Source organism: Mus musculus, chromosome 1 (assembly GCF_000001635.26).
Source record: "Mus musculus strain C57BL/6J chromosome 1, GRCm38.p6 C57BL/6J".
NCBI lineage: Eukaryota > Metazoa > Chordata > Mammalia > Rodentia > Muridae > Mus > Mus musculus.
In genome coordinates, this window is record NC_000067.6 from 155,607,227 (window position 1) to 155,631,845 (window position 24,619).

The 24,619-nt window shown below is 39.9% G+C and overlaps 1 protein-coding gene across 3 annotated transcripts in view; it reads left to right on the forward strand.

Annotated features, from left to right (window-relative positions):
• Positions 1–24,619, forward strand: part of Acbd6 (acyl-Coenzyme A binding domain containing 6) — a 129,376-nt gene that overhangs the window by 49,128 nt on the left and 55,629 nt on the right. For 2 of the 3 annotated variants that reach the window (NM_028250.3, XM_006529883.4), the window contains 2 exons: positions 8,641–8,746; positions 17,643–17,732. In NM_028250.3, the coding sequence (NP_082526.2) occupies positions 8,641–8,746; positions 17,643–17,732 (196 nt within the window). The remainder of the gene's footprint in view (positions 1–8,640; positions 8,747–17,642; positions 17,733–24,619) is intronic. The other variant, XR_387197.4, reaches the window with a different exon arrangement.

The following is a 24,619-nucleotide window of genomic DNA, read 5'->3' on the forward strand; positions in this document are numbered from 1 at the left end:
TTTCTTTTTTTTTTCTTAGATATTTTCTTTATTTACATTTCAAATGTTATTCCCAGCTTCCCCTCCGAAAATCCCCTATCACCTCCTCCCTCCCCTTGCTCCCTAACCCACCTTCACAGGACCAAGGGCCTCTCCTCCCACTGATGACCGACTAGGCCATCCTCTGCTACAAATATAGCTAGAGCCACAAGTCCCACCATGTGTTTTCTTTGGTTGGTGGTATAGTTCCAAGGAGCTCTGGGTGTACTAGTTGGTTCATATTGATGTTCCTTCTATGGGGCTTCAGTCCCCTTCAGCTCCCTGGGTACTTCTCTGGCTCCTTCATTGGGGACCTTGTGCTCTATCCAATGGATGCTTGTGAGCCTACACTTCTGTATTTGCCAGGCACTGGCAGAGCCTCACAGGAGACAGCTATATCAGGCTCCTATCATCAGGCTCTTGTTGGCATCTGCCTAATGTCTGGGTTTGGTGGTTGTTTATGGGGTGGCTGCCCAAGGTGGGCAGACTCTGGATGGTCCTTCCTTCAGGCTCTGCTCCGAACTTTGTCTTTTTCAGGATTCTTAAGAATATAATTCCCTGAAAAAAAATGGCGCTAGTCTCTCATTTATTACTGAACTGGTGATGCTTCCTTTGTATTGTTTTATTGATTTTCAACTCAGTTTAATGGTTGGGAATGTTAACTGACCCTAGAGAAGGCTTTTAACAAAGCAGGTATATGAATTTTTCTGGTGAATTTTTCCAGGGGTAGATCAGAATTTTTATTTTCTTGGACACATTTAAAGTACCACAGTTTCCCTTCAACTTTGTTAAGAGGCAGGTTTGATTTTAAAAGGTAGAATGGACTTCCAGTAGTCAGTGTCTTCATAAAATCGCAGATAAATAACTTTTTCAATATAACTAATTATCTTTACCCAGTAGGCAACTTCCAAATATCTATTTGACATGTAGGGTTTCAAGAATTATTTTAAGACTAACACTACAACAAGCCAGACAGTGTGTAAGGGCAGCATGCCTTAAATGTGATTCCTGTTGAAGCTGTTTTCCTCCACAGGGTCTTTGCCTCTTGGTCTTGCAACAGAGTATTTCAGGAGGGAGCTATGACTTGCAGGATTTTCCTGAGGCTCACAGCACAAACTCTCAGTGATGGTTTTTGATAAAATTAAGACTCAAAACCAGTATTCTATAGGGCAAACTTAACATCTAAGATTTTAATTACATATTAAATAGAAGCAAGAATTTTTAATACACTAAATTAACCCTTGCTAGGAGTTGGCTTTACCTGATCAGCTTTACTAAACCATTAACAGATTCTCCTTTCAGAGAGACATCTGGGAGTTAAATGGAAATGTAAATATTTCCTGTTGCTATCTTTTGGCTCTGGATAGTTTTAACACAGCAGAGGAAGGTACCTGCAGCTGCAATCTGCTGAGCATCCACAAGCAGAGCAGTCTCCCTCCCTCCCTCCCTCCATGAGTGCTCACCTCAGTAGTGTAGGAGGACAGCGTGGGTTCCTCTTACCCCTGATATAGACGGTAGGGAGCTTACCCAACTCTGTTCTTCCCCAGCTAACCTGCTCCTGCCCATTCGTGCAGGGCCCATACTGATGGTTGTCCTACTTCCTCCTCAGTTGTTTCTGGCATCCAACACCCTGCCACGGACTGTGGCTTCTTTTTTTGTTCATCCAGTCTTTTTTATTTTACTTTTTATTTTATTTATTAGGTCTCACTTGCAAACTCACCTTCTAATGCTTTCTTTGACCATCCTTCTTGTTATTTATATCTAATTTTATTTTACATTCACAAATGATCATGTATGTATGTTTATGGGATACATTGTGTTATCTTGATTTATATATGCATTATAGAAGGAGTCAAGCAAGTTAATGTCTCTGTCACCTCACTAATATGTCACCGTTTGAGGTGTAGACTTAAAATTCTAGTGATTTTATAATACACAAGAGCTTATGTAACTGTGAGCATTCTGCCGTGCAGTAGCTTTCTAGAATATGTTCCTCCAGTGTAACCAAACTTTGTTGCTTTAACCAACATCTTTGTTTCTGACCTGTCCTCCCTCTTCTAGTCTGAGGTAACCACTCTTCTTGCTAAATTGATGTGAAGTGTACCTTTAAGAATCCACCAAAGAGTGAGGTCATACAGTGTCCTTCTGTGTTAGACTTCTTTCCCGCGTCATAGTGTCTTACATACGGCTCTATTGCTGTGAAGAGACACCATGACCAAGGCAACTTATAGAAGAAAACATTTAAATGAGGTTTACAGTTTCAGATGATGAGTCTACTATTACAGTTACGGTGGGGAACATGGCAGCTGGCAGGCAAGAATGACTCTGGTGCAGGAGCTGAGAGCTACGAGGGAAGGAGGGAGGGAGGGAAGGAGGAAGAAAGGGCAAGTGTGTATGTGTGTGTGTGTGAGAGAGAGAGAGCATGCATGAGTCCACTCCCAGTGACACACCTTCTTTAACAAGGTCACGCCTCCTAATCCTCCCTAGCCCGTGCTTGGGAACCAAACATACAAGTATATTAGACTATTGAGCCATTCTCATTCAAACCAGCACACATAGTTTTCTGTGGTCCCGCCTGTGTTGCCTCAGACAGTAGAATCTTCTTCGTACACTATGTTGTGTATGTATGTCACGTTCCCTTCACCCAGCCATTCATTGATAGACACAGGCTGCTTCCATATCTAGACTATTGAAATAATGCAGATACAAACATGGAGTGCAAATATCTCCTCAGATTACTTACTTCAACTCCTTTAGCTATACCCAGAAGTACACTTGCTGGAAACATGGAAACTCCATATTTGGTTTTTGAGGTAATTCTCATTTTTTCAAAATGTTTTATTATTACCTGTATACAGTGGTTCCTTTCCTCCATGCTCACCAGCACTTGTCAACATACACCTTCTTGGTAATAACTGGTCTAGTGGCAAGAGACGGATCTCATTGTGGCTTTAATGTACAATTCCTTTCTGATTAGAATTTAAATTTTCATGAGGCCATGGGCCATCCATATTACTTCTCTTCTTTCTTCCCCCCCCTTTCCCCTCCTTAACCCCACCCACCCAAGAAATGCCTGTTCAGAAATGCCTGTTTTCCATTTTAAAATCTAGGTATTTGTCTTCTTACCGTTGAGTTTTTTTTAGTCCTTTATACATTTTGAATCTTCTTTATTTGGGTAGCTGCCTCTTGGCTTCTCACCACTCCTGTGTAGAATACCGGGTCAGAGCAGTGGTACCCAAGCATCCTTTTGTAGTGCTTAAGGAGTCCAGGAAACATTTCCACTGTTTAATAATTGGAAAAGATATGATTTTACTTTCTATAAATGATACAATTAAAAAATAAACTTCAAAAATGTGGCTAATGAAAATTAAATAAGGTAATAATAATTCTTTTTTTGCAAAAATACATGAATGTTATCATTGAAAAGAATTGGACTGGTGGGATTGCAAGCTTGTACAACTACTCTGGAAGTCAGTCTGGAGGTTCCTCAGAAAATTGGACATAGTACTACCGGAGGATCTAGCAATACCTCTCCTGGGCATATACCCAGAAGAAGTTCCAACTGGTAATAAGAACACATGCTCCACTATGTTCATAGCAGCCTTATTTATAATAGCCAGAAGCTGGAAAGAACCCAGATGCCCCTCAACAGAAGAATGGATACAGAAAATGTGGTACATTTACATAATGGAGTACTACTCAGCTATTAAAAACAATGAATTTATGAAATTCTTGGACAAGTGGACAAATGGATATATCTGGAGGCTATCATCCTTAGTGAGGTAACCCAATCACAAAAGAAGTCATTAGATATGCACTCACTGATAAGTGGATATTAGTCCAGAAACATAGAACACCCAAGATACAATTTGCAAAACACAAGAAAATCAAGTAGAGGGAAGACCAATGGGTAGATACTTCATTCCTCCTTAGAATAGGGAACAAAATACCCATGAAAGGAGTTATAGAGACAAAGTTTGGAGCTAAGACGAAAGGATGGACTATCTAGAGACCATCCCATAATCAGCCACCAAACCCAGACACTATTGCATATGCCAGCAAGGTTTTGCTGAAGGGACCCTGGTATAGCTGTCTCGTATGAGGCTATGCCAGTGCCTGGCAAATACAGAAGTGGATGCTCACAGTCATCGATTGGATGGAACACAGCCCCCCAATTGAGGAACTAGAGAAAGTACCCAAGAGCTGAAGGGGTCTGCAACCCTATAGGTGGAACAACATTATGAACTAACCAGTACCCCCAGAGCTCGTGTCTCTAGTTGCATATGTAGCAGAAGATGGCCTAGTCGGCCATCACTGGGAAGAGTGGCCCCTTGGTCTTGCAAACTTTATATGCCCCAGTACAGGGGAATGCCAGGGCCACGAAGTGGGAGTGGGTGGGTAGGGGAGCAGGGCGGGGGGAGGGTATAGGGAACTTTCAGGATAGCATTTGAAATGTATATGAAGAAAATATCTAATAAGAAAAAAAAGAAAAGAATTAGAAAAGAGGTGCGTAGGATTGCATTCTCCAGATGCATGGAAAGCTTCAGTTATCTCCAAAAGTTAAGTCATATCGTGACCTTGATTCAAAAGCACGTGAGTGAACTCTATAAAGAAAATTTATATACATTTTCTTATGTTTCACTTCCATCTTCATTTAGAACTAATGTGTTTCTATGTAGTCAACATATTATCATAGTTCTCTACAACAAATATATATATATGTTGAAGTTTTTTAAATTGTGTTTTCTGTAACATCAGTGTTTTAAGTATTTTTTTTCTATTTGAGCTATCTTTTCAATTATTATATCTGTATATTTGATCAAAACACATTATACATTTTGTTAAATAATTAACTATACATGCGTTTTAAAATATTAATGGAAACATCTCTGAATAAGATAAATGAGCTTTGAGGAATAGTTTACATTTCCCTGTGCTAGGTATTACCCAGGACCTAGAGGGACTTGGCGGGTGCTCACCACTGAACTGCACCTCAGGCCCAGGTCCTGGCTGGATGAGAAGGAGCAGCACTCAGCAAGCAGCCCGTTGTCAGCTTCCTCTCTTTCATCATCTTTTTCGCTGCCATCAGCCATGAGTAGGTCCTGATACCAGGTTTCACCAAACTCTGTTCTTGGTAGCAAGGGTTTTGTTTCTTGGAGCACAGCAACTAATGCAGTGTTTTATTTCACACTTCCTTAGTGTGTCAGATACGTCTCTCTTAGGGAAAGAGTAAATGACTCGTTGAACTAACAGTCATTTGCTACACCTAGTCAAGTCTTTGGCTGTGTTTCTTACATGTGACATAAGGCCAGAGGCAGAGGCCTTTTACAAACCAAGAAGAGTGTGTTTGAGTGAAGGAAACCCAGGGTGAAAGCCCTGTGGACAGAAGAGCACAGTGGGAGGGGTTTGCTTAGGAGACGCTGGAGATGGGATGGGCTCCCTTAAGGGCCTGGCCTGCACATCCCGAGAGGTCTCCTCCTGGGCCTCTGCTTTGAGTAATTAGCAGCATTTGTTTGTGTCTTTTTGGATGCGGTCTTGCTTGTCATTTAAGATAAGATGTAAGAGGGTAATGTCACAGGAGATTGCAAGGCTGAGGCAGGAGGATTGCAGATTTGAAGCCAGCCTGAGCTACATAGTGAGATCCTGTTTACAGGCATCAAAGTGATTAGGGATGCGGTGTGGGAATAACGGTTTGATTTATTCACTTGTAAATAAAATAGTATTTTGGTGTGAGTATCAATATATGTATATATTTAACAAATAAGACCAAGAGTATCTTTAGTTTTTTTAATATTAATTTACTTGGCTTTGTCGTACATTTGCAGTGATTTTATTAAAGTTTTACTATTTAAATTGAATACTTTACCATGTAGTGTTATTTTAGATGCCTCTGCCTTACCTATTTAGTAGTAAAAACTGCCTATTATAAACAGGTATTAGATTTTAAAATGTCTGCTGCTTTTTAGAAATTCCCATACCAAACCAAATAATTGATATAGGTAATACATCTAAGGAACATTAAAAATATATTATTAGACAAGATCCGCAATTGAGTAAGTCTTGTGCTGTTCTGAGTGCTAAGGTGCAGGCATGGATGCGCATCAGGAGCTAGGCTCAGGATGGAGCAAGTTAACTGCCCTCTCCCTTATGAGTAGCCCTTGCGTAGTACCAGGTAGTGGTGGCCTGGGTGGCCTCTGGTTTTCCATTCTGTGCCCCACCACCAGCTTCCCATTATTCCCAAGTCAAAGCAGTTGTTCCCAAGACGATTATGACTTAAGATGACATAATCATTTTCTCCAACAGTTGAGATTGTTGCCTCTTGAATCCCAAGGGTCCCCGTTGTTCCCAAAATGGAAATAGAAATGTTCTTTTTTAACAGAAGTAGTATTGACATTGGTAGCTAATTATAGCTAAAGTAATAGTATATACAGCCATAATTGTAAAAACAGACTTTTCTAGGGTTTGGCCTCAGTTTTCCACAGTTTTGCTTTTGTTGTTGTTTTTAGGGATCTAAAAGGACACTTTCAATTCTGTAAAACAAGAGATGGTTTCGTCCTTAAAGCTCAGCTCGCTGTCTCTAGCTGGAAGCAGGCCGTTCCTTTTTTTTTTTTTTTCCTTCAGTCCTTTTGCAAGGACACGTTCTGCCTTATTTAATGATACTTAGAGTTTATCATTTTAACTGTACTGTCTATGTCTATGTCCTTGTTTAGTCTTGTATCCAATTGACATAACCTTGCCCAGTGCCTTCGTGTCCTGGATGCACGCTGAAACACACTGGATGCTTCAGAACGGCTTAGTGTTCTTGTTCCGAAGTTGTATGTTGTAAGATAATTAGCTATGATTGTAGCAATTTTTCACTCTACATAGTTATTCAGATTGTCTATTAAGATACACAGATTCTGATGGGTTTGATTTTTAAAAAATAAATAGTTGATAAGGTCTGATAATGTCTTGAACATAATAAAACTCATTAATAGCCAGTTGGTAGTGGTATACAACTTTAATCCCAGCACATAAAGAGGCAGAGGCATGGGGATCTGAATTCAAGGCAGTCTGATCCATGGAGTGAATTTCAGGACAGCCAGGGCTACAGAGAAACCTCGTCTCAAAAAAAAAAAATTTTTTTTAATTTAATTTGGAAATATAAAAACATTCTTTTATACCTGTCCATAGAGTTCAGTCCACATGTTAGAGATGTTCATTTTTATATTCTAAATTACATATTGCCATTTTATGAGTCACTAATTACAGGAATAATTTTATGTAATGTTTTTGAGGTTTTATTTATTCTTATTTTATGTGTATGTAGGTGTTTGCTTGAATGTGCCAGCTGTGCTCTATATGTATGTAATGTCCATGTCAGCCAGAAGAGGGCGTTGGATCCACTGGGCCTGGAGTCAGAGACAGTTGTGAGCCGTGTGGGTGCTGGGAATTGAACCCAGATCTGCTGGAAGAACAGCCAGTATTCTTAGCTGTTGAAGCTCCAGCTTTAGGTAATATTTTAGAGAGCTTATAGACCTCATACTGACAGAATCTGCTGTAAATTCTGGAATGGACTGTGGTTGACTAGTGGAAGCACTTGATATAATAGAAAATATATTATATTTTAAAATCAGCTGCTCTGAGTGAATTTTATCTTTACATTTTTAAAAACTATGTGTACATGGGGTGTATATGGTATATGCACTTGGGTGCATATGTCACAGAGATGTGTCAGATGCCCCTGGAACTGGAGTTACAGGTGGTTGTAAGCTGTCAAGGACTGAACTTAGATCCTCTTTAAGAGCAAGCAGTATGCACTCTTAACTGCTGAGCTATCTCTCTAGCCCCACAGCTTTGTTTGTTTTGACGTTTGATAAATGTGGTATCATTTGCAAAGTTACTTAACCTCTCTTTGCCTGTTAAGTGAGGTTATTATAAAGAATAAAGACTGGGGAGAGGGGAGTGGGGAAGGGTTTGCCTCACAAGCATGAAAACTGATCTCAGCTTCCAGGCCTAGGGTAGGTGTGGAATAATCCCAGAACTCAAGAGCAGAGACAGGAGATCTCTGGGGCAAGCTGGCCAGCTAGACTTATGGAATTTGTGAACTCTGCGATCAGCAAGTGACCCTGCCTCGTGTAAATGAAAGAACAATTAAGAAGGACATCCACACATGCACACACACAGGTGTGCCCTCACACTGTGAACACACATGTGTGAGTGAGTGCATGACACACATATACAGGCAAAAAAAAAAAAAAAAGATCAAATGAGTTTCCTCATATGACATATTTAGAATAGCATTTCCCTCCAAATCGCCATGTTAGCACAGTGCTGCTCTAAATGAAATGCCCAAGTCACAGGAGTGTACTGTCAGTATATGAAAGTGACTGGGGCAGGACAGGGTGCAGAAAACCCACCATGAGGCAACTTTAGAGCAGGTGAAGTCTTTCCTACAAGGACCACGGTTACTGTAGTCCTTTTAGGATTCATTATGTCAGCTGGGAATTTAATGCGCTGCCTGTCACTTTAAACCCATTAATGTCTATGTCCTCAGAGGACAACTTATGTTAAGAACATGTAACCTTTGTGTTTTATCCAGTAGGACAAACAACGGCTTTTTTTTTTTTTAACTCTAATTAGGGAAGAAGACAAAAACATATTTGATTACTGCAGGGAAAACAACATTGACCATATAGCCAAAGCCATCAAATCGAAAGCTGCGGATGTGAATATGACAGATGAAGAGGTATGGAAAGCAAGCCCTGCTGGGCTGGGGTCATGCCTGGGTGCTGGGGGGGACCCGGTATTTCTTATGTATTTGGTGTTCCACTGCAATGCCACTTTCTCACTGCTGTGCCTCTCTGCTACATATGACTCTAAGTGGAGTATGGCCAAAGGCATCTCAGAGAGCATTGTCCACCTTGCAAATTAAGTTAGGAGATGAAACTTGACACAGCCAAGTAGCTTCCTTTTGTCTGTAATAAAGGAGAGGAGCCGTGAACATGGTAAGTGATATCTGTAGGTAACAGCAGAGTTTCACTTGTAGTAGTCTTCTGCTATGCTGCAAATAGGTAAGTGCAGTCATGTGTTGAGTTTTGTACAGAAATATTTCTGGAAATCTGTCAGAATTTTGATAAATCCAGTAATTTAAACACTGGCCCACTATACTAAATGATTTTGTAGAACATACTATGCAGTTTATTTTGTACATAAAGTTGCTACATATTTAACAGTTGAATTACAGTTAACAAAGGAATAAAATTTGCTAGTTAACTTTTAATGATTTCTTGTTATATTGTGACTCTGTACAAGAAAATAGAAAGGGTCATAGGGCCTTGGAGGTGTGGTGTGCTCAGCTGTGTAGTGCTTATACAGCATGTGCAAGACCCCAGATTCCACCCTTGCCACCAACAAAACAACAGAGAAGGGAGAGGCTAATATGAAATGGCTAAAACATATGGCTCTTAGGAAGAAGACACAGAGTGTTTGCAGGCCATCTGCTGCAGGTACAGATAATAACTGTATGCAGTTAAGAGCTCTGTCTACGGGGCAGTCTTTGATAAACCCTTACCTTTAGGAGGCATCCTCACTGTGCTCTGTTGTCAATGACTTCTGGAATTGAAAGTATAAATTACTATTCTACAAATACTAGAATACATTTGATTCTAGCTCACCTGAGGCCAAAACTTTGATTTCTCTTAATTGCTTCTTTTGTAATTTACACATATAATACTAGATGATATACTTTTGTCTTTTCCATTATTAAGTTCCTTCTGTTTTATATTTGCACTTACCTGTTTTAATCATCTTGCTGTCTGTCTTTCTGTACCCTCTTAAATTTCAGCTTTCTGGTTGAATATTAAATTGGTGTTTATGATACAATACTTAGTAAATACTGCTTGTGGTTGTGTGACTGTACTATGTATATTAATCAACTTTTGCTGTAGTAATAAACAACTCCCAAAGTTCAGGAGCTTATAATCTCTTGCTTATATTACCTTCTTGTCATGGATAATAACATTTCACATATTCTGATATTCTTTTACTTTGTTTCCCGTTTGGTGGTGATCTTTCAGAAGGGCTTGGGATTAGTTGAGGCTTCTTGCTAGGTTCTCCTGGCTTTGTTTGGGCCCAGTTTCTCTTGATTTCATGTGGCTTTTCTCACAAAGGTAAAAGATCAATGAATTAGATACTGTGGTATAGGAACTAAAGATAGGCACAGCTAGGCATCCCTCTTCACACACCCCAAGTCCATAAATGTTTTACTAGAAGTGCTGTATAGCACATCTACCTACCTTCCTTTGGCCAAAACAAGTCACAAGCCCAAGACTCTTTTTAGTGGGATGTTCATTCTGATTACAAACAAGCAAGGCAAGAAAGAATCAATGACTAACTGCATAGTAATACCCACTTACCATGGAACAGCATTGTTTCTCAAGTCAGGATTACTTCTGAATTTGTTTTTCGTCTGTCTTCGTTTTCTCTGTTCCTATCATGAGTTCTTTCCTCCTGTTACTCAAAAGAAAGTTGTTGGTGCACTCAGACTCATTTGTCTTAGATCCACACCTTCTAGGGCGCCCCTTCCTGCTTCATCGCTAGTCCCTACAAGCTGGTCTTGACCTGTTGCGTGGATATCATCATGGGCCTTTTCCTTTTTACTGTTTGGAAATTTCTCCTCTCTCTTTGCCTGGCTTCGTGTTTTCTGGGTCCCGTGACTCTTTTGTTGTTTACTTCCTTGATTTCCTTCATACCTTTTCCTTTATTATTCATTTCCCACTCTTGTGGGTCACTTCTTCTAGTAGCTTCCTTTTTTAAAAAAAGTATAAATGGCTTGAGAGCTCACTGAAATGCTCTCAGAATTCTCAGCGTACTCCCTGACTATTTAATGAACTAATGAATGAGGTCCAGCAGAGCACTCTCCCCTCTGGGCCTAGAAAGGAGCCGCAAGCAGGAGAAGCTGTGCAGGTGGCCAGTTCATGGAGGTTATGCAGCAACAGCCCTGCCATCTTTCTTCCCTCTCTCCCTCCCTCCCTTCCTTCCTTTCATCCTAAATAGTTGTAAAGGTCATATCCACGTGTGCTCTCTGCAAAGATTGGGTAGTCAGAGTAAGTCAGTGCCTGGAACAGAAACAGCATATACATACAGTCCATTTCTGTTGATGAACCTGGCAGCACTTGGGACGCTGCTCCTGACCGTTCAGTGTTTGAGCAGCGCTGCTCCTCAGCCTTCGGGTTTCTTACCCATGCAGCTGCCGAGACCCCAGCCTGCCAGAACATTGTGTTCCCATGAACAGATGAAGTGCTTACACATTCATAGACTGAGACACCAAGAATTCAGTTGGGTTCTCACATTGCTCCAAGCAGATTTCTGCCTTTTCAACCATGACAACGCAGGCTGAGCTTTGAATACTTATGGCAAGCCCTTTATTATCAATCAGGGATTTCTATGAATTAATTTAAGAACATGGGGACTTGGAGCTTAAAATCAGAATCAAATTTGATATCCTAAGTGAAATAAATTGTAGTGCTTCATGGCCTTTAAAGCTCTGACAAGGAGAACATTTGGTTAGCGTTGATGATACTAAAGTATATACCTCAAAATTGTGCTTCTCGGATGTAAGAAAGTTTAGTGTTGAAAGGGAAGCTTTCTGATGTTTGAATTTAAGGCATTTCTGTACAAATTGTGTAGGATTTCTGGAGACAACATTATCCTTATTATTTTTATTGAAAATACTCGCCTAACAAGTTCAAACAATTTTAGTCTTGCCTTTATGTGACTAAAAATTACATTTATTATATGTAAAATTTGCTGTGAACTATATAAACTTCATTATAGTCATAAAGTGAAAAGAATACATAATATGAACTATTGTGCATTAAAAATGACACAATAAATTGTTAAATAATTTTAAATATATTAATCATTTTACCTAAGATGCAGATGTGTAGACCTGACTATCATAACATAGGAAAAAATGTACATGAAATGCCTTTCAACTAAGCTGTGTTTGTCTTGTACACTGAAGCTACCTGAGTATCTACAGGCCCACATTCATCCACATTCACTATGTAATTGCTAATGACATAGTAAAGCCAGAGCTATGTTTTCTTTAATTTTTAATTTTTTTATTTTGCTGTGTGGTTGAATCGAGGGCCTTAGGCATTGGGATACACCTTCAGCCCATGGCATTTTTTTTCAAACAAGTTTTTTTATTTTTTGAGAATTTTACATGTATGCTTAATAGAATATGTTCATATTTACCACCCAAGACATGTATTTCTCATTTGAGAAAGTAATATGGTCTTTTTTAGTTGGCATGATTAGGAGATAGTATTTTACATAAGAGGAAAGGTCTTGTAGTTATTCCTTCTGTTCAAGAAGATTTTCTGTCTGGTGTTTCAAAGCCCAAGTTTATATGAACGTGGTGTCACATGTACTGGCTTTTACATTTAAATTACAACTTTTACTATAATTTTAATATCTACAAATGTTTGGAGCTTGAGTATATGAGAAAACCTGAAGGGTTGACTTCATTTCATATACTAGCTTATATTGCTACAGCTCGTCATACATACCAAGCATTCACAGTTATTCCAAGAAAATCTTGTTTTCCCAAAAGATTTATTACTTTTTTTATTTATGTGTGTGTGTGGCTGTGTGTGGCTGGCTGTGTTAAGTGCTCACGCATGTGTAGTGATGTCTTTGAAGGACAGGAAAAGGCATCAGAGCCCCTGGAGCTGGAGTTAAAAGCACTCATAGACTCCTGATGAGTGTATAGACTAGGAACCAAACTTGGGTCCTCTGGAAGAGCAGCCAAGTGCTTTCAACCTCTGCACTACCCCTCCAGCTTCCAAGAAAGTGTCTTTTAAGGGAGGAAGAAGGTGTAAATAATTTGTCAAGTATATTTATGGCATAAGCAAATTATTATGAAAATGGGCATAAATAATATAATCCTTATCTTGCTTATTTCTTCTCAATAAGTTCCATAAATAAACCTAATAATATTTACTGATGACATTTGATATTTTAAATCTTTACAGTATTTTGAGTTTAGTTTAGAACACAGTAGTAGTATGCTAACAAAGTTAGAGGATGTCTTAGGGTTTTACTGCTGTGAACAGACACCATGACCAAGGCAAGTCTTATAAAAGACAACATTTAATTGGGGCTGGCTTACAGGTTCAGAGGTTCAGTCCATTATCATCAAGGTGGGAGCAATGGCAGTATCCAGGCAGGCATGGGGCTGGAGAAGCTAGAGTTCTATATCTTCCTCTGAAGGCTGCTAGGTGCTTAGGAAGATCTCAAAGCCCACACACACTGTGAAGCACTTCCTCCAAGAAGGCCACAACTCCAAATAATGCCATTCCCTAGGCCAAGCATATTCAAACTAGCACAGAGGGCGTGTTCTCAGTGTGGGTCTACCATGAGTCCCCAGTGTGCTCACACACAAGTCTTGATTCTCTGTACTTACCCAAGTTGCTGATGTAGCGCAGTTCTTTCCCTTCTGACCTCCAGAGCCACAGTTGATATCATCAGCTACTTTCTGTAGATCTTGGTTCTTTTGGATATTTTGAAGGTCACCTTTCTGTCGCCCCTCCTTACTTCCCCCCTTGCTTTATTTTAAATCTGTGTCACATAGCATAATGCAATGTACATTTTTGGCTCAAGAAACGACTTGAAAACTATGATAAAACTGACAATGTTAACCCAGTAGGAAGGTAAAGATTTAAGTAGCCTTCATACTGAAGCTAAGTGCATGCTTTTATTTAAGATTTGGAAAGGAAAAGAAGAAGAAGAAAAAAAAAACCCACACATAAGGTACTAATTTGAAGGAACTTTTGTTTTCCACGCTGACTGAGAAATGCATTACTAACTCCCTAATTATGCACATTTGCACTGATACAGACAATGGCATTTAAAAATCAGCGGCTATAATTTTCACTAGCACTACTGCCACAGTCACACATCACACCAGAAACTCATACTTGACGCTGAGTCAGATGATAGCAAAGTAGCTTGCAGTCGATGGACTTTGACACCTTGTTTTGTAGATTGTAAGGGACACATGCCATTGCTGCCGGGTTCCTGTGGTTAGGTCCCTGCAGCCGTCACCACCTCCCACACAGAACCCACCCCCCTCAGCTGCACTCTGTACACACTCAGTCCTGTCTGTTTTATTATTTTAATTTTTAAGAAAAAAATTAAGAGTTTTTATTTTTAAAATAATTTAATTATTAGTTTTCACAAATTTATTAATAAATTTAATGACAATTTAATAGTTAAAATTTATTTAAAGGTTACAGAAAAGACAAAACAAAGCATTCATGTACTTTATAGTATGCTTATTAAGCCATAATGGTTTTTTGTTTTTTTTTTTTTTTCACAGACAAACATATAGACAAGTATGCTACAGTTAAGAGACCTTCTTTTCATGAAAGAGTCAGAAGTCGCAACGTAATTCTAGGGGCTCTTCAGTGACTTTTCTTAGTTTTGGGGCCTCTGGGAAATCCTCAGCTCCTCCAGCAACCACAAATGAATCAAATCCCCATCTGACCCCTTTATCAACACCTGTGGAGGAAGCAGTGTTTGCCGGGCCTGTGGAGTCTCAGTCCCTGAGCAGCAGCTTCTGCTGGACAGTTGCTAATGGTGTCTCCTTGATTTCCACTGTCCGTAGTGGGAAAGTTCCAGTTTACTGTGACCTTGTTCCTGTTCCTGTCCACATCTGGGGCCATGTCTGACATCAGTCGGACCTCTCAGGACAACCCCATGTTTTGTAGCTGTCCACTAGAGGCCTTATGCCAGTTGGATCACATGATTCTGTCTTCTTCATAGTATCTCATCTGCTAATTATATGGCACCCCCCCACACACATAAATATTTGATACAATGGCAAGGGGAGAACTCTCAAAAAATGTATATATAGCAGCTTCAACCTGTCCTTTTTTTTTAATCTATGTTTTTTATCTATGTAGATAGGGTACATGCACTTTGTATATGATCTCCAAATACCATAAGAATACTCATAATAAAATATCCACATTTAATTTTGTAGTGTATAGGAGAAAAGTTTCATTTAAAAATTCTACATAGTTTAGGACAATTAAAGATATCAAAGAAGCATTTACAATATTAAGACCCACTTTCTGTTTCCTAGAAGATATAAAAGTAATAGCACTTAATAGGTTAGTTGCTGCTGTGCACTTTGAAAGCACTTTAGAGTCATTTGTCTGTCTAAGGGAGGACATGCTAACACCATTGCTTAATAGATGCGAACTTTCTCTCCTTGCATTTACTGCATTTGAATTACAGAATTTACCCAGAGCTCTCCAGACAGTGCTTGTAGTGTTCTGAGGTCCTAGCAGAATCCTTTTTAATAATAATCCCCTCATCTCCTAGGTGCTACCAAGGTAATTTTCCAGTAGGATTTTAGAACTAGAAACAAAGACGTATTTTGTAGTAACAAGAAATGCACTTAGCTGGAAGATTTGTATATTATATTACTCATACAAATTTGGAAGAAGTTTTTGAGCAAATGTTGCTCAATTCCTGTTGAGCTGCATCTTGTTGGCTTATGGAGGATGTTACCCCACAGTGTAGCCCCTGCGGTTGTCTTCCTGCTGTGAGGCTGCATCTCTGCATTACTAGTTATGTTCTTACTGGGAATGATCTCCTGCGAGGGCATGTCTTCAGAAACGATAACCTGAGGAGGGAAAGACGCCGCTGTCCTGACCCTCCCTCATCTAATTGTACGTGGGGGGGGGACCCCAAGCCTGCTTTGCTTTGTCTGTTGGTGAATGTTTACCCCTGTTCTTGTTTCTGAACGTTTTAACATTGCATAAAGTATTAATCATTAGCTAGTCTTAATGTGGATCTGTCTCTAGCACTTCTACAGAAAGTCATTGTCAGAGAATTTATTCTAATTCAAGGTTAATTAGTGTACCATTAAAATAATGTGTTGCAAAAATTAATTGCAGTGCAGGTCAGAATATGTGTTAAAAAGCGTAGTCTGCGAGTGCACCATCCTTCTTAAAGTCGACTGTGCGCCATCCTTCTGGAACACGCATCCGAAGGGAGAATCACCCCTGACTCCGGTCACAGGTGTCTCCTCTAAAGTAAATTTTGGCACCACATGTGACAAACTTAAAATATAACCCCATTAACCGTGAAAAGTGCTGCTCACCTGCTCTCCCATTGGAACAGTGAAGGATTCATAGTTCAGCATTAGTTGGTGAAACATGATTGGGTCAGACCTAAGGAACATCAGGAGCCTGCTTGAGAAGTAGAAATTATCTATACATCTTGTGGTATAAGTACTCAGTACTAAGTTTTCTAATGATGATATAGTTCTTATGTACACTCTGTAAGCTTTCCACACACCTTAATTATTCAGTAAGTCTTATTAATAGTTGAACTTAGTACCTACTCTCTAAATACTTAAATTAGACTAAAAATAATAAACTTTTATGATCTATTTCTTTTTGAGACAGGGTCTCTGTGTAGTCCTATCTATCTTGGATCTCACTATGCAGACAGGTTGGCAAAGGTTAGCCCACCTCTGCCTCCCTTGTGTGGAAATTAAAGGGGTGTGCCACCACACAAGGCTGATTTACCCACATTTTCTAACTTCTGTTTCCCTCTTTTATATTTTTTATGTGTGCAAGATCCTTTTTAGGCTTTTGTGTAAGAAGGCAGAAACTCACAGGTAAGTAAAGTCAGTAAGCAAGTAGAAACCATACAAAAGGGACTCTGCAAGGAGGAGGCTGTCTTAGCCGCATACTCCGCCAGGTGAACCAATGCATGCATCCAGAGAGTCCAAACGGAAAAAAGCAGCGTAGGCAGCTGTAGAAAGGTACCATGGAGGCTGCATTTTAAGGTCTCCCTTGTCCCAACTTGAGTATATTTAAATCTTTTCTGCAGTGTGGAAAATCATCTTACTCTTTATGAGGAATCACTGCCGACCTGAGAGGAGTTACACTGTACATCACCTACTTGTTCAGAAGAGCCCAGCAACTTTGCAGGGCTTGTTTGTTGGAGTAGGAAAGTAGGCCTCATTTATTTCATACACCAAGAATTTCTGACAGTCAGAAACCAAATAACACAGTAATAGTAATTGTAATTCTTTGATAGCTAAAAGTCAAAAGTAGTATGTCATGCAGCCAAAGACATGGCTTGGCCATGAGGTTATTCACTCAGCAAATACTGTGATTATATTTTATATATTTATTTGTACAAGTCTGTGCACACATGTGTACCTGCATGAAGATCAAAGAACAGCTGGCAGCAGTCTCTTCCTGGAAATGGACCTCGGGTCATCAGGCTTGTAACAGGCATCTTTATGGGCTAAGCCATTTTGACAGCCTAACTTGTATTACTGATTTTGTTGTCTGTATTACCATTTTTCCTTATTCAGGTAAGGGAAGTGATTAAACCAAAGCAGTTACAGGCTGGTGTGTGATAAGATCAGAAGTAGAGCTCAGGGCTTCCTGCTGCTTGTCTGTCGCTTTCCCATAGTGCATCTTGTATCATCCTCAGAATAATTGATCTACAGTTTTACATACCAGTTTTCCCATCTTTCTTAGCATGTGAGTTCTGTATGGCCCACATGTAGATTAACAAGTTCCTTTGCTGTTTGCTACTTGTAGGGCAGAGCTCTGCTCCACTGGGCATGTGACCGAGGACATAAGGAACTGGTGAAAGTCTTGCTACAGTATGAAGCTGGCATTAATTGTCAGGTAAGAGTGCGTTTAAAAGGAGCTTGCTCTTTTTTTTAATTAACATTCATTACTTTTTATTGTATGTGTATGGGTGGTTTTCCTGTATATATGTCTGTGCATCATGTGTGTACAGTGCCACAGAGGCCAGAAGAGGGTATTGGATCCTCTCAGATGAGGGTTGTGAGTCTTGGGAATCCAATCTGGGTCCTCTGGAAGAGCAGCCTATGAACTAGCTCTGCAGCCCTTACAAAGGAGCTTTAACACACACACACACACACACATACACACACACACACACACACCCCTGCAGTAAAATTCTCATAAGAACATGCATGTGATTAAATGCCTTAAGGCATATGTCACTGAAGGCCCTGCTATAGAGTTCCACAGTTATCTTCTGCCCACATCCAGCCTCAGTCCTACTAACCTGCTTTTCCTCTGGCCTAGTCCATTCAAGCAGGATCAGGAGGTAGGTACTCTCTTGTTTTGTTTCTTTCTCACACATATTCTCAAGCTGTGTTTTTGGCGGAACACACTACAGGACCTCATTTTTTTTTAAAAAAAGATTTATTTATTTATTATGTATACAGAATAATAATAAACACTCCTGCGTGTGCCTGAAGACCAGAAGAGGGCACCAGATTTCACTAATGATGGTTGTGAGCCACCATGTGATTGCTGGGAATTGAACTCCAGGTCTCTGGAAGAGCAGCCAGTGCTCTTACAGCCACCTCTCCAGCCCCAACCTCATTCATTTTTATGGCTAGATTACTAATATATGAGTACCCAGTGTTTCCTTTATCCATTCATCAGTTGGTGGACAGTGTTATTGCTTCTAACTTTTGACAGTTGAAATAATGTTATAAGCATTTGTGCATTTTTTTTCTATTTTTATGCTTATTTTAATACCTCTTTTTTGGCTATTTTGGTTATCTACCTAAAGGTAGAATGCTGGAATCTTACACTAATTTTTTTTTTGTTTTACAGATTTATCTTTATTTTATGTGTATAAATGTTTTCCCTGCATATATATACACGTATATGCACCAAGTGTGTGCCTGGTGTCCTCAGAAAGCATTCGATCCCCTAGAACTGGAGTTACTGGCCATTGTGAGCTGCAGTGTGTGAATCTCTGAGAATCTAGCCCAAGTCCTTTGCAAACTCAACAAATACCCCCACCGCTAAGCCATCTCTCCAGCCCAATCTTTTGGTTATTCTGAATGTAATTTCTCACATGTAACTGTGAGTAATCTCTAACCCATTCTCTGTAGGAGCTATACCATAACTCCCCACACCCTGCCGCCAGTGTTTGCTGCTTCCAGCTTCATTTGTCCTTAGCAACACATATTTTCCCTTCTTTTCTAAAAAGCGATATTAACTTTACCTCAGGGTGACATGATTTTGATTTACTTTTCCCTAATGGCTAAGAAGTACTGAGCCCATTTTGGGGGGGGGGTGGGGTAAGACATGGGGTTTTTTTGTATAGCCTTGGCTGTCCTAGAACTTGCTCTGTAGATCAGGCTGGCCTTTGCCTCCCTAGTGCTTGGATTAAAGGTGTGTACCACCACCCAACTCTTTTGGTATATTTTAAAATTTACATTTTTATGAACCTTTTGTTCATGTCTTTTACCTAATTTATTATTAGATTGATAATTTTAGAAGAATTATATAAACATTTTATGTGTCTTAAGACAACTGTATATATGGCCTGCTCATGCTTCTTCCCGGAGCTTTCTCCCTTCCATGGCTTCTCTGTGCCACCTAGAATTACCCTATGACTTACACACATTAACTAGAGATTTTATTCTGTCCAGATGCCTAGCCAGTTGCTGTAATAATGTTTACTAACTCACCTGCCTGCTTCTTGTGACTTGCAGCATGTTCCTTACCTTAGTCTCAGGCTTCATCTCAGTTTATCAGCAGCATCTTCCTCACCATAGTCTCTGGTCTCGTCTCAGTCTATCCCCGGCTTGTCCTCCCGGCCCATTACTGTGTCCTTCTGTCCCTCCGTAGGTTCTTAGGCCGTGTTCTTAATGAGCGTGGCTTCAAATGTGTGAACGTCGGATAAGACGCCACTGTTCATTCGGAAACTTTACAGTGTTGCTTCTCTTTTTGTAAATGTGTGAGTCTTCTTACTTTCACTAAGTTAAAGCAAGCCAGGGGTGCATTTTGGTCTGCACACAATTGTAAACACGTCAAGGGTACGCTAAAAAAAAGTTTCTTTTTTTGTCTTTTTTCTTAAGATTTGTTTGTTTGTTTATTTTATGTGAGTACACTATAGCTGTCTTCAGGCACACCGGAAGAGGGCATCAGATCTTATTACAGATGGTTGGGAACCATCATGTGGCTGGGAATTAAACTCAGGACCTCTGGAACAGCAGACAGTGCTCTTAACTGCTGAGCCATCTCTCCAGCCCTCAAGGGTACTTTAAAGGAGAGCGTCCCCATGTGAGGCACTGTCTGAGGTTTCTGCCGGTTCTGTTGTTGGGATGGCAAATAGTCTCCATCTCTGCCTGTGCACTGAACACCAGCTTTAGTGCAGCTGAGGTTTCCTGTGGGTTTTTAGGACAGATCGGTTAGGACAGCATGCTACCTGTCACAGGGTTTTCCTTGCTCCCTGCATTCACGTGGCCATTCTGTGTTGGTCTGACTTTGTTCTCGGTGATTATAATCTGACCTCTCTAGCATTGGGAATGGTTTGGCTCTGTCAGTCTGAGTTGGTAACAGGCGAGTCAGAAGGATCCTGCGCTCGGGTCTCTGAAGGGCTTTCCCACTGTCACTTCTCTTTTGGTTTCCTTATGAACAGCACTTTTCAAGTATAGACAATGCAAGCGTAATAAATGGAAGTAAAGGTTCACCTCTCTCATGACTCAATCTTTCTTAAACAATATTATTATTGACTGGCTTATTGGTTGCCAAAAAAGAAAATCAATTTTATTAGGACTGTTTGCTTGGCCATAGATCTTGGTACTAACCCAGCACAGGCAGGCTGGTGTTATCAACTGTCTGAAGAATTGCCTTCCTCAGAGCCTGGAATGAAATCATTAGAGCTGGGTCAGGTCTGCTCTGTGTATTCCCGTCACTTTACTCTTTGGCCTATCTCATAAATTCCTTCACTGAACTGCACTGGCTGGATTCTGTGGAATTGGTGAGGTTGGAACTAATGTCTGTTTCTAAGAAAGAGCCTTTATGAAAAGTGCTGCAAGGCTAGAGAGGTGGCCCACACAGGCAAAACAACTGGAGTTTGAGTTCCTGGACCCTTGTAAGTGCCCAATATGCGTGGCAGCCTGTCTGTAATTACAAGCTGGGAGAGCAGAGACAGGCAAATCTCTAGAGTAAGCTGGCTAGGTTAGCAGAGTCATCAGGCTTTGGATTGAATAGAGACCCTGCGTGGAGAGTGCCCAGGAAGCACATCTGACATCCCTGGCCTACACACACACGCACACGCACACACGCACACACGCACACGCACACACACACACACGCGCACACACACACATACACACACACACTTATGCATGACATTCCTCCGCCAACCAAAAAAAATGCTGTCATGAGAAAACTACCCTGATTCATTTTCTTCAATTCTACTTAGAACCAGAAACCAGCTGTATAGATTTTATACATTTTTCATTTACTGTTATGTAGAGAGCACTTTTCTGTGCCATTTGGTTTTTTTTCAAACTATTTTTTATTTTCTTTTTTATTTAAATGTCTTTCCCAACTGTAGGTTTTATATCCTTGGCAAGACTAGAATACATGGTGTAATTAGAATATATGAAAAACTTCAAGATAAATGTGCTGCATCTTCCCAAAGGAACCATTTTCCTTAAAGGTTTCAGAGTGCAAATAATTTAATTTGAAAGACCTGTAAATCACTTTATATATAAACATACAGTTGTAGATTGAGATGTAGAAGACACGTGAATTACTTAGCCTAAGCCAGGCATGATTTTATGATCTCATTACAGCCATGAGGAAAGGTCAGGAAGTAGAGTTAGGAAACTTTCCCAGTTCTTTTGATTTTTCATCAGTTTTTCCTTAAGAGGTAAATTTTAGTTTAGATTTAGTGTCCCTTTTTTTCAGTCCAATACATACACATCAAGTGTCCCATTTTGTAATTTAATGACATGTTAAGTTTTCTTTCAAGAGTGTCCCTTAAAGAAACACACTCCCAAAGAAATAAGAGGCAGCCTTTCCCTCTATTACAAATGCAGGGGGTTTTTTGGGCATGAAATAATAAAGGATATATGCCATAAGTGTATATAGATTGTAAGCGTATCAGATATCTGCAAATGGTTTACTGTTTTCAGATTCTCAAAATCTTTGACACATTTATAAAAGCAGTTTTCACAGGCATGGCCAGTCTGCATCCAGAGATGCTGTAGATGATCAGGGTTGAATTGGAGTCTTGGAACTGTAATAGCAGCAGGATTTGGCTGGAACATTCTTGTTGTGTGGTATGTTAAACTACCACATTTCATCAACTTCAAGATGAAGTTCTTTCCTTTACATTTTAACATCTTGAAATTGAGAAGCAGCTTAGTCTTTGTTAACTTAGTAATACGTGTGTCAGAGTGTGTCTGAGTGGAGGTAACCTTTGACTGTCAGTATTGTCAGTTCAGTTGAGTACATCCACTATTGTGTTGGCTTTGTTACTTAAAATAGTTTCAGAGGGGCTGGAGAGATGGCTCAGCAGGTATGGCCACTGGCCACTCTTAGAGGACACAAGTTCCGTTCCAGTACTTACATTAGGAGATTCACAACCACCTGCAACTCCAACTCCAGAGGCTCGGAATCCTCCAACCTCTGCAGGGACCTGCACTTATATGTCCGTACCCACACAGAGACAGACACATAATTAAAAATAATTTAGAAATAAATCTTAAATCTAAAATCTTTTTTTTTTAGAAAATAATGACTATAATTGAGTATCAAAACAAACATGTTATTGTATATGTTGAGAAACAAAAATAGGAGTAAATTTAATACTAGTTGAGCAAATGTTCATCGTACGGAGAATTACCATTAGTCTGTATTTATGTATGAGTATGTGAGAGAACAGGCACACATAGGTTTTCATATAAAGAGCTACACTGTATGCTAATTAAGTTTTTAAAACAGATACTTTCCTCCAGGTTGTTTTTGGTCCTGGTGTTTATCATAGCAATAGGAAGGCATTTAGGACAGAAGTTGATGCCAGGCAATGGATATTGCTGTAACAGATTTAAGCATTTTGTTTCGGGGAGCCTGTGGGAATGTTTAGAATTTGGGGTTGCGGAAGCCATTGAGTACTCAAAGCTTGATAAACTATTTTGTGGGACCTTGGAAGATTAAAGTGTTGAGAGGAAATAAAGGAAGCCTGGATTGTGAACTTTCAGAGGGAAGCAAAGACTATCAGGGTCATTAATGTGATAATTTGAATTGAAAATCTGTGTTTTCTAGTCAGCTATGATTAACAAGAGACCAGTACACTGAAGTGAATCCTTTTTGCTACTGGGAAAATAGATGCCAATTAGTTGAGGATGAAAAAAACAGTGTGATTATTAAGAGGCCAGAATCATTGAAGCCAAATCTTCTGGGAAGTATTTCTCCAGCACACAGGGCCAGCACACAGAGGGAAGCAATCCTATCCATCTCAGGCTGGATGTGTGTTACAGGTCTCCCACCTGGTGCACACTTTGAAGGCATAAAGAGGTCATGGAGAATAGCTAAAGGCTTGGCACCATGTGGCAGAGTCAAAGTTCCTGCAGAGTGGCCAGGAAGCCATTGGTGAAGGTGCAGACTTAGTTGCTGTGGAGAACCCAGTATATTGGAGATTCCAGGACTTGGGGATGACCATCAGGGACAGTGGGAGGTGTGGCATGAAGTCAGCCTGAACTTACAAGACAGGCTGTGTGTGTTGTGGTGGCAGAGCCAGAGCAGTATGGTTTTCCAAGCTGTTTGTACCTCAGAAGTTCATGAGTCCCAAGTGTTGGATACTGAGTTATTTATAGTGTTAGAGCTGTTTGGGTTTTCTTTTGTTTGTTTGTTTGTTTGTTTGGTTGGTTGGTTGGTTGGTTTGATTTGATTTTTACTGTGCCCTGATTATTCATTCTTAGAATAAGAAGTATGTAACCTACTTTTTGTTTTACAGGAATCCAGAGCTGAAGAATTACTAAGAGATGTTAAATATTTTATTAATTAATTTATTATTGTTAATGTATGTGTTTAGCCTGCGTGTATGTCTGTACCACATGCATGCTTGGAGGCTGCAGAGGCCGGAAGAGGGCATCAGATAACCTGGAACTTAAGTTAAAGGTGGTTGTAAGCCTCCTTGTTCTGGGAGATGAACTTGAGTCCTATAAAAGACCATCCAGTCTTGTAATCAGTGAGCCATCTTTCCAGTATCCCTGCCACCTTGCTTTATCAATTAATTTTTCATTTGAGATATTGAATATTTTAAAGAGATTAAACTTTCAAAGTATTGAAAATTTTAAATACTGTGGGATTAAGTTATGCTCTGTTTTATATTGTGATACTGGCATAAGATATTGGGGATAAACAAGAAAGGAAAGGTTATGGCTTAATAGTGATGTTTTGTATGTCAGGGTGACACAGGTGTCAGTTGTGTTGTTTTATTTGGGGTGGGGGAGGATTGTTGCTGTTTTGGTTTGGTTTGTTGTTTGTTTTTGTTTTTGTTTGAAGCAGGATATGTCTATATAGTCCTGTCTATCCTGGAACTCACTATGTTAAACCAGGCTGGCTCTCAGATATTTCCTGCCTTTGCCTCTTGAGAGCTGGAATTAAATGTGTGCCACCATATCAGCTGCCGGCTATTTCCTTGACTAAGATTGAAATGGAAAGATACAGCCCACTGTGGGCAGTGCTTCACTCTAGACAAGTTGTCCTAGGTTATATAGAAA